Below are 11,696 nucleotides of genomic sequence, written 5' to 3' on the forward strand. Positions count from 1 at the left end.
GAGGATTTGCCTGGAAAATAAAAATGAGATACTTATTGACCTCAGAAATTATTTCAAAATATAAAAGAATATCAAGTTCTCAATACTCAAACTGTGGTGAAAATAATGCAACGTACCTATAATTCATGCAAGTTATTAAATACATTTTGTATTGTTATTGTTAAATGTTAACAATAACCTACTGTGTCACTTAATGACACTCTTGAAAGTGACGGCTTTTAAATCAGTCTCTCTCCACTTAATTTCCTGCATTGTGGGGCCATTTTCTGCACCAATTTATGGTGGAAATGTCTTTATTTTTATAAAGGGAAGCACAGAATTCAGGTGTCAGATAACAATTCACAATGTAAAAATATAATAAAATATAATGCAGTAATCAGTAGCTTATTATTATTTTTTGCTTTTATTTTGTTTGCTTAAAGGGTCTGTATGTAGTTTTTGAATGAAATTAATCACTTTTTTATTCCCTATGTGTAGGGACAGCACTCCCAAGCCTCTTGCCTACTGATTCTGTACACACAGTGACAAAAGTGCAGCTAACAAAATGGAGTCTGTAAATCAAAAAATTGCCCGGCTCCCAGCACAACACAGACCTCAAACTCCAGGTGAGGATAAAAAGCAACCAAAATGTTTATTGTGCTGAAGTCTGTCAGGCAAAGAATCAGATTGATGTCAGGTGAAAACAGAGAAAAACAGAAGGGCTTGACTCACAGAAAGACTGCTGCTTTGTTTTGGATATAAAAAACAACTCAGAGTTGTTTCATCCTATTGGATAAGTAAACTAACATAACTGCAAATCACGTGAAATATATTGTGATTTTGTACTTTAGTTGGCTCAAGTTAGATAATGTTAGCATGCCAGCTAACGGCGAGCAGTTACTAATGTTATGTTAATGTTATTGCAAAATACTACAGTTGTATGTCTTTTTTACATTATTTCACCAGCTAACGTGTGGCAACAATCTAATTTGGCTGTGCTCAAATTGCTGAGCCTCAGGTGGAAGATATACAAATAGATATTGAAAAGCCAGTAGACGAGCTAACGCCAAAGTATAATGTTGGCTATATGCAGTTACATGTATCGTTATCATGTAACGAGCAGTGATTATTTCAACGTCAACCTGATAAAAATATCACTGCAACGTTGCAGTGGGAGTTTACAGGAGTTTCTAGCATGTTGTGTAAAGCTGTCTCTGTATGTCGGTCTCTGTTTTAGCTTGCTCAATTAAAAGCCAGTTTTCAAAATAATTGGCTGTTCAGTAATGAGGACCAGGAAAACACTATAAGGTGGGGTGAAATGATCTGTACTTTAATGGCTTATGAGGTAAAATTTTTCACAGCACTAATTCCATCAGTACAACAGTCATGTCATACTCACCATTATGCTGATGTCACTTTCTCTTTTTAACACTACACTGTTTCCATTCTTATTTTTTCACTTCTCCTTTGCATTTTTTGCTATACAGTACATTTTTAGCTAGGGTTAATAAAACTCAATACTTCCTGTGAATGCTTTTAATGCAAATGCAAATGGAAATAATGAATGAATGAAAACAGTATTTGTGTTAACAAGAAAAACATAGAGCAGCAGAGTGATGAGTATGACGTGATAATGTTGTACTGATATTGAAAATTCTTATAAATTATACAACATTTATCAAAACAACAGGTAAACATGGAGGAAGTGTTGAGTTTGTATCAACAGCAAATTAAAACAAGGAAAGCAGGAAGACTTCTTACTAGAATGAGATCAAATATAATATATTACATGGTAAATAATCAAAATATTTGCGTGGCTCTTTCCACAAATAACCATAATATATTAGTGGCTCACTGCTGTTGTTGACCAAAGCCACTACTTTGTTGTCTGCAAGGGAAGAGCTGGTAGGGTTCTGTGTATAGCTAGGAATGCTGTAATCTCCCAGGCATTCTGAACTACCCACCATGTCCAACTTTAGAATCACCTTTAAGATCAGAGAAAATTCTCATCCAATTACCTCTGTCAAAACACATGCTGACTCACCTCCAAACCGGCATCTGTGATGGTAGACCTCTTGAGGCTGACTGAGCGAACACCTTTCTTGGACAGCGGGTAGTTGTCGATGAACTCACAAATGTCCAGGTCTGACACGCCCACTAAGCAGAAAGATTGGAAGCCACGCAGGGCAAAGGCCTGCAGACTGACAAACTCCTTCTCCCCATTGGGCAGCAGGGTATATAGCTCCTTTGCATGCAAGATGGGTGTCACTCCCTCCCAGAACTTCGGCTGGTACAGCACCTTGCGCCATGTCTTGCATACCTGTGCCAGCACACATTTTTCAGCTGTGGTGAAGTACCAGAGCAATCGGTTGAGCAGCTTCTCATCCAGGACAAGCTGGCGCTCCAGTAACATGGGTTTCGGTAGAGTGAGAGGGGGAAGCTGACGAAAGGACGGCTTCAAGCTCACTAGAGGCATTCCAGGCTCCAAGTCAGAGCCCAAGAGAGAGGCTGCTGAATTGGGCATGCCAGGGCTGTCCAGGTGGTGGTGGTGGTGGTAGGGAAGGGACGACGGTGGAGGGGGCAGGATGGAGGGTACAGATGAGGACTGGCACAGGCGGTTCTTTGCAGCAGGTGTCCCCTTAGTGATACTCGCACTGCCCAGACCGTTGGGCTGGCTGGAGGGCAACTTCACCATACCATTGCGAGTCACGCAGGGAGGCTTTAGCTCGCTGGGGGTGGACATGTTCAACATTGGGAACCTGGTGACAAAAAAAAGATCCATAGTATGTTGTTAAACACTGAAAACATACTAATTTAGTCAGACTAATTTATAAAGAGCCAGGGTGTGTTAAGCCTTTTTAAATTTAATAAAAACTATGACCAGATCCACAGAGCCACTAGCTATTAATCTCCTCTCCAGTGGAATCAGGTCCCATTCTGGATTTGGGAGGCAGACACCATCTCCACATTTAAGAGTAGGCTTAAGACTTTCCTCTTTGATAAAGCTTATAGTTAGGGCTGGCTCAGGTGAGTCCTGAACCATCCCTTAGTTATGCTGCTATAGGCCTAGACTGCCGGGGGATTTCCCATGATGCAATGAGCTCCTCTCTCCTCCTGCCCCTCTCCATCTGGATGCACTCTTATCCCATTAATGCATGTTACTTACTTGACTTCTTCCTTCTCCCATAGTTTAGCGTTCCTGCTCGGCACCTGCTGCTACTATTATTATTATTATTATACCTTATTACTATTCTATCATCAACACTACCATTACTATTATTTTACATCTCTATGTGAACTTGTATTGTGCTGCTGTGCTTGTTGAAGACAAACGTAAGTGTCCTGGACACAACTACTACAGCACAGGGTGCCCTGTGCTCACACTACACATCATTTGCAAAACTTGCAAACTTAGTTTCAGAGTTTCAGCCTTTTAATGACATTTTCTTTACGGAGTGGGTGACAAGGCATTTGAAGATCATTTTATGCAGAATTTTCCTAACATCAGTATATTAGCATACATATGGATTCTTTGGTATCTCTAGTAGAATTTAAAAGAGTTTCATGCTGGGCCTAACAACGTGTTTTTGTAGGCTACGGTTTCCCGGAACAGCTCATCCTCCAACTGTTGTGAATCCAAGCTGACCACAACTGCAATCCAACTTAAAGTCATTAACTTTTCATAGCCACCTATCAAGTGGGCGAATTTACAGGAGAGTATTACTTTGAAATTAGGGTTGAAAAATATGGCGATACCATGAGACATTATACATCTGTCATTTTGCTATACAGTTTATACTGTGGCAATTCTATCTATATCTTTTCAATTCACTTGTTTAGCCAAAACTACCACTATGACTACTTCTATAAACTCTTACACGGTATATAAGTAATATTTATAAAGATTTTTATTTAATCTTATATGCATACTTTAAGCGCAATCCATGGCAAAAGAAAATGCATATCTGCGTGCATTTTCGTTCACTGCTACGTTAAATTAATTAAGATGACCACCGTAGGGGTGGCTGTGGCTCAGGAGGTAGAGCGGTTGAATCCCGGCTCCCCCAGGCTGCAAATCGAAGTGTCCTTGGGCAAGATACTGAACCCCAAATTTCCCCTGGCGGCTGTTCCGCATGAATGTGTGTGAATGTTAGTTTCTGTTTGAGCTTAGGCTCAGTGTATGAATGTGTGTGAATGGTGAATGCAGAGTACTGTAGTGTAAAAGCGCTTTGAGTGGTCGAAAAGACTAGAAAGGCGCTATACATGTACGGAGCATTTACATTGTAATACAGCAATCTCTAAACAGCTGTGAGATGTAAACATAAGGTCGCTACTCGTCACGGCAATGTTACGAAAACATTATCCTAGTTAAAAATGCTAACAGACCATTTCATCTGCCTCAGACGCTATCCGAATCCAACTCCCTTCATATTAGCCTACCTAAACTTCAACCTCACCCTGAGGGCTTTTTGTCAGAAAGGCTTACTACTTTGGTTAGGTTTAGGGGGGAAAAGGCAGAAAGCTTTCTGCCAGAGGGCCCTGAAGGCCAACGTATCCCACATGCGTTTCTCAGTTGATATTCCGCAATATTTATTATATTCAATTCAATTTAATTTTATTTATATGGCGCCACATCACAACAACAGTTATCTCAGAGCGCTTTTCATAAAAGAGCAGGTATAGACCGTACTCTATGATGCTATTTACAGAAGCCCAACAGTTCCCACCAAGAGCAGCACTAGGTGACAGAGGCAAGGAAAAACTTCTTTTTAAGAGGCAGAAACCTCAAGCAGAACCATGGCTCAGGGTGGGCGGCCATCTGCCTCGACCGGTTGGGGGTGAGGGAGGGAGAGAGAGAGGGCAGAGAGACAGGGAGGGAAGGAGAGAGAGAGGGGAGGGAGGCAGCCTACACAATATCCACACAGAGACAGTTAAGGTGATGTTGCTATAGACTGAATGAATGGTGCAGATATTTATAGCAGTGTTAATGATAACAATCGTAATGTTAATGATTATAATAACAATAATAACAATAGGACTAGTAACAATAATCTTAGCAGAGGGTGTCGAGCAGGAACACGGGGGCAGGTGACTAGCAACCACAGATCCAGACTCCACAGCTCCAAGACTTATATCAACATCCTGATGTAACATTGCATCTACTAGGTTTTATCAATATAACCCTCTATTTCAAATTATATATTTTGTCTTAACATCAATAACAAAATTATAAGGGATCCAAGCAAATTCTTCCTCTTCTTTTTGTTCTTTCTTCTTTTTCTCCACTAAAAGTGTTTGGGCAGCAAAAACTGCTGAACAAAAACTCACCAAAATTGGCAGGTGGGTTGCAAATTCCACCCACTACTCAGGCAAAAATGTCCCTCATAGAACTAAATAAATAAAAAATAAATCATAGAACTCATGGTGGCGCTATAACAATGAACTTTACGTTTTGGCAATTATCTCGAAAACGGCTTTGATTATTTTAATCTCTGGATTTATCTGCATATTTGCTCCAATGGTCTTCTGCTCTAAAAATGTCAAATTATGCAACTTTTTATCACTTTTCTCTAAAACCTATTTTTACGAACTCGTCCCAGGCACTTTCGCCAATCAACCTGAAACTTTAGCGGGATCATCTACTGACATTGCTGATCAAAAGTTATCAAAAGAATTTTGATACATCAATCTGTTTTACTTTTGTGTCTTTATGTACAGTTTTACATAAACGCCCGTAAATCAAAATTGGCTTAAGCTATTGTAACCAGACTTGACAAGTCTGCTCAGATGCTTCGAGCTTCGCTGAGCTGTCCTGGGATATTCTTCCACTCGTTGGCACTACACTTTCTATACACTACACTGGCATAGTTTATACCTCGTAATTTGCTGCATGGATTTCTACAAAATTCAGTTTCTATGATCTAGGGTCACTACTCAGTTGATGCATAAAATTTGGTAAGGACTGCACAACGTGGGTGTGGCTTATTATAACAAATGTACATTTCTAGACATTTCACATTCCAAACTTTAAAAAATCTAAGAAAATTACCGTGCGTTTTAGAGAGGTGAAATTTTTTCAGCACATCCACTGATATGTGACAAATGTTCACATTGCCTCACTGCAACCTGTGGTCAATTCTGAAGTCAGTGACTCTATATTTTTCAGAATATGCTAATTCAATTAACATCTATATCTCCACAAGTCTTTCTTGAAACGCTACCAATATCAACACAGACATTCTCTGGATGGCCGATATCAAGTGTTGCAAGGGATTTTTAGATCGGTCAAATGGTGAGTCTGCAGTGATATTCAGTATCTTGCCATAACTTGTATAGTATGCAAAACATTTTCTTTCTTGCTTAGTTTTGGATCAAACGCCAGCAAAATAATATACAACACACCCAAAACCGGCAGAATAATGTGTGATTTTTATCAGAATTTTCTCACTTACATCTTGACTTTTGTAAGCGTTTTAAGTTTAAACTGACAAAACTATCCCGGTCCGGCACATGTGACGTCACCACCTCAACTTGTGAGAAGATGTGTGATAACAGTCTCTAGTTAGTAAGTTACCTACTCTGCTGATTTAAAGTTCCAGGGTTCAAATCCTCAAGCCAGGCTTGATGACAATGGGGTTGTTCAGATCATAGTCTGTAAGGTGATGCTGTAAAAATCAAGTTTGTGTTTCTGCAATTATCTCAAATACTTTAATCTCTCAAATCATCTGCGTCTGGTCTTCTCCTCTGAAAATGTCACATGTTGCATTTTTCACGACTTGCTTGGATCCCGATCATTGCTACTCACGGCTATATTTTTAATTTATAATGATTTAAAACAGAAAAACATCATTACATTTGAGCAGCTTTTATAAGGACAGATTTTGCATTTGAAAATAAGTTAAACTATCGTCAGCATGCTGTTTGAATAGGCTGCTTCTCTTTTGTTGTTTGCATTCATAAGAGCTGGATGTTGTATCCAAGTGAAAACACATCATAGTGTAAATGAATGCTGTGGCCCATGGTCTCATCTAGCCTGGTCTCTGTGATCTCACTCTATCAGCCACAGCAGGACAGCTCACAGGCACAAAATGCTCAGTTATGTAACATGCTGACTATAGGGCTTCACACAAAACAGCATCTCTTTGTCCCACTCTACTGACAAAACCAGCTGCACTATCAACACCTGCTACATTCATTTACACATGCATCTACTTATATGTACATACTTTCTACAGGGGATCAAAAGCACTTTTCAATATGACCACATCCAGCAGCATTTACAATGTTATCAATTTAAAGTATTTGTTAGTGGTCCCTTAGCAGATGGAGACTGGGTCTTCCTCCACTGTAGCGTCACTGATGTTCATCCGTTACATAATTCAACAATGTTGTCAACTAGACTGGCTACAGCTAGCACTGTGAAACATTTAAAAAAACAATACAGAAATGTTTCAGAACATTGTTAGGCCAACCTATCAGGGAACAGGTGAAAAACATTCACTCAGATATAAAGGGCCGAGCTAAAGTAAAATGTTCATTGTAAGGCTACAGCAAAATCTATATTTACCATTCCTCCTTCTGTTATGTCATGCGGCTATGGTGTCTCTGTCAGGCATGGAGGCAGGGATGCTGAAGCAGCTGCAGACTCTGCTGCCTGTGAGTCACCAGAAGCAACAATAACAGGACAACCAGCTCTTCACAATAAAACCCTTATCTCCACAAATCTACAATCACTACACTGTAAAACAAGCACTTTGTCCACCTAAATGGTAGATTTGATTAAGTTGAAAATATTTATATAACAGCTAGCTATAGCAAGTTTTTTACTCCAACTAAATTTTAAATTTCTAATACAAAGACAGCTACATGATGAAGGCCAGGGACGTGCCCAGATATTTGGGGGGGGCAGGGACTCAAGTGAAAAAGGGTACTTTTCACAATTATCTAATTTTTTTCTACAACAAAACATTAAATATTAACACAACTCTGACTTCCTTACCAATTTATTTGAATTCACACTCACGCAGTTGTTTCATACTCCTCAGATTTCTACAAAATAATCAGTTTACAACATAGCCTTCTTTAGTATTCACTAGGTTTATCACAAGAGCAATCAACAGCAAAGGAAACTATGCCATAATGTTTTCTGTGCTACTAGTTTCAAGTATACATTTAGAATAAATGACTGCACCAAGGAGAGGGACATTCAAATTAATAATTAAAATACAGCTTCACACAGCCAAGCAAGATTATACTGAATTGCCTGAATACAATAATGTATAGATGAAATACATTATTGTTATTGCTATTTTACACCACGTGCGCACACACGCACACACACACACACACACACACACACACTATAACTGATGGTGACATGGACTTAGTTTCACATTTAAGGAAGGGCTGTCTGTATCATGTAAAGATCTATCAGCATACAACAAACTAATAGAATGTAAACTTATTAGCAGAGATGGGGACTCGAGTCACACTTAAGTTGCACACACAGTGACTTGAGACTCGACTTGAGACTCGAGGTGCAGGACTGGTGAACAATGTTTATTTTTAGGAAACTTCTGATGAGCTTGCTGTTATTCCCTTCCTACGTTACCTATAACCTGCCTACGTAATGCAGCTTCGTATCAGCTGTGCACGGGCACACTTGAGAGAGGACAACAAACACGGGCTGAAAAGTGATCATCCGTTCAGAACTACTGCTGCATATGGGTCAAACAGACACAACCTGCAAATAAACCTAACTTTATGTCCGTGGTAATAGAAAAGGTAGGCCTATGTCTTGGGGAAACTTTACTGTTTCTTGTAACGGAATAATCATAATTGTGGTCAATTGTCAAAAAGTGTTTGCAGTTTATAGCATAACCAGGTCTGACATTTATGTATTGATAGGCAATAATAGAAGCCTGTTGTTGCCGATGGATTATGTGTTTGGTAGGCGTATGTCTAATATCCTTGTTTATATTTGGAAAACAACTGTAGCCTATAATTAACATGACTTACTGCTGAGTTATATATAAAATAAAGTCTTAAAAAAAAAAAAAAAGTCATAAAATGCAGTGTTTCACCTGCCAGAAAGTGATTGCAGCCTCTACGTATTGACTGAAAGGTAACTTCCCTGAAAAGTGTTGATTTCATTAAATGAGACACTGGTTTGATTACATGGTTGTGCTCTCTAAGTGAAAACCATGTTACAGGTTTTAGTGTTGATCATATAACGATACATTTTTATTTTACATTAGTTAACATTACACTGGTTTGAGAGTCTGGGGGAGATGTTGACTTACAGTAGTTACTAAGCTGTCATTAATTGCATTGCACATTACATGGTTGTGCTCTGTAAGTGAAAAACACAGGTTACAGTGACATAATCCCTTATAGCTATGCAGTTTTATAAGCAGCCTGGATTGAACGCAGCAGGTGATACAACATTTAACACATTATAACCACGAGTGACTTGAGACTTGACTTGGACTATAGCTCAAAGACTGGTGAGCAACTCTGCTTATTAGATGAGGAGCCTATGATTATTGGTATTTTTACTGTTTAGAGCAGTTTTTTATCTGTTGATCTTCACTATGGACTGTTCATTCATTGTAAACATTGACAATGAACTTCAGGATGTAGCTGTTCACAGGTTGGTTTACGGCTGATGTGCTGACATGCTGCGGTAAGCATGTTGACTCATTTCCGTTTCATGTGCTTGTGTGTTGTTAGCGTGTTGTGCTGCTCTCGCTAAATACCAGTTAAATTTGTTAGATTACAGTGGCCAACTGTCCGCTAAACATTTATTCTTACAGTACTTGTGCCTAAGCACTCACAGTTCTTTCCATCTTTAAGAAACTGCTGTTTAATCTCAGAGTTGTTTTCAAAAGTTGGTAGCTAACGCTACCGTACTTTAGCTTAGCCGTTAGCAACTTTAGCTTAGCAGCTAGGGATGGCTTCTCCTTCTCCCTCTCTCTCTCCTACTTTCTCCTGCTTGGTGTGTCAGATGTTCAGTTACTCCTCTGCTTCCTTTAGCAGTAATGGTACGTGTAATAAGTGTAGTTTATTTATAGACATGGAGGCGAGGCTCAGTGATTTAGAAGTCCGGCTCCGCACCTTGGTAGATCAGTCTTTAGCTACTGAAGCTAGCCTGTCCCCCGGTAGCTGGTGCGGACCAACCTGAGTTAGCCTCTGGTAGCTTTCCCCCGGCATCTCCTGAGCAGCCGGGAAGGGGTGGTTGGGTGACTGTCTGAAGGACGAATAGTCGTAAGCATTCAAAGTCCACGGGTCACCACCAACCTGTTCACGTCTCTAACAGATTTTCCCCACTCAGCGACACACACGCTGAGAAACCAACTCTGATCATTGTCAGCTTCATTTTGAGAAATGTGAAGTTAGCGAAACCAGCGGCCATAGTTAAGTGCATCCCTGTGGCCAGAGCGGGCGAAAATGAGTCTTATTTGAAACTGCTGGCTAAGGATAAACTTAAATACAGTAAGATTGTTATTCAAGTCGGCGGTAATGACAAATCGGAGGTCACTAAGATAAATGTTGAGTTGGTGTGTACATATGCAAAAAGAATGTCGGACACCGTAGTTTTCTCTGGACCCCTGCCAAATCTGACCAGTGATGACATGTATAGCCGCATGTCATCATTTCGCTGCTGGTTGTCGAGGTGGTGTCCAGCAAACGATGTGGGCTTTGTAGATCATTGGCAGACTTTCTGGGAAAGACCTGGTCGGATTCGGAGAGACGGCATCCATCCCACTTGGGAAGGAGCAGTTCTCATTTCTAGAAATCTGGCCAAGTTTATTAGCGGACCAAATCCATGACAACCTAGAGCAGCGGCGGAATGATCACTGGTCAGATTTGGCAGGGGTCCAGAGAAAACCATACTTCTAGGCTGGATTACTGCAATTCCTTATTATCAGACTCTCCAGCTGATTCAGAATGCTGCAGCACGTGTTCTGACAGGAACCAGGAAAAGAGATCACATTTCTCCTGTCTTAGCTTCTCTGCATTGGCTTCCTATAAAATCCAGAATAGAATTTAAAATCACTCTTCTCACCTACAAAGCTCTTAATGGTCAGGCACCATATTATCTTTAAGAGCTCATAGTACCTTACTACCCCACCAGAGCACTGCGCTCCCAGAATGCAGGGTTAATTGTGGTTCCTAGAGTCTACAAAAGTAGAATGGGAGCCAGAGCGTTCAGCTACAGGTGCTGGTCATATCAAAAAGTTGATTTATTTCAGTAATGCCATTCAAAAAGTGAAACTTGTATAATGTATACATTCATTCCACACAGACTGATATATTTCAAGTGTTCATTCCTTTTAATTTTGATGATTATAACTGACAACTAATGAAAACCCCAAAATCAGTATCTCAGAAAATTAGAATATTATGAAAAGGAATAGCAATAGGGATAACCGCACCCTGGAGAGGACTGTGAAACAAAAGCCATTCAAAAATGTGGGGGAGATTCACAAAGAGTGGACTGCAGCTGGAGTCAGTGCTTCAAGAACCACCACGCACAGATGTATGCAAGACATGGGTTTCAGCTGTCGCATTCGTTGTGTCAAGCCACTCTTGAGCAAGACACAGCGTCAGAAGCGTCTCGCCTGGGCTAAAGACAAAAAGGACTGGACTGCTGCTGAGTGGTCCAAAGTTATGTTCTCTGATGAAAGTAAATTTTGCATTTCCTTTGGAAATCA

General features: G+C 40.1%; 1 protein-coding gene across 1 annotated transcript in view; it reads right to left on the reverse strand.

Moving 5' to 3' along the window:
- Positions 1 to 11,696, reverse strand: part of fbxl16 (F-box and leucine-rich repeat protein 16) — a 36,128-nt gene that overhangs the window by 7,269 nt on the left and 17,163 nt on the right. The window contains exon 3 of the mRNA XM_046039747.1: positions 2,024 to 2,738. Coding sequence (XP_045895703.1) covers positions 2,024 to 2,738 — 715 coding nt within the window. The remainder of the gene's footprint in view (positions 1 to 2,023; positions 2,739 to 11,696) is intronic.

Source organism: Micropterus dolomieu, linkage group LG02, assembly GCF_021292245.1.
Source record: "Micropterus dolomieu isolate WLL.071019.BEF.003 ecotype Adirondacks linkage group LG02, ASM2129224v1, whole genome shotgun sequence".
Classification (NCBI taxonomy): Eukaryota; Metazoa; Chordata; class Actinopteri; order Centrarchiformes; family Centrarchidae; genus Micropterus; species Micropterus dolomieu.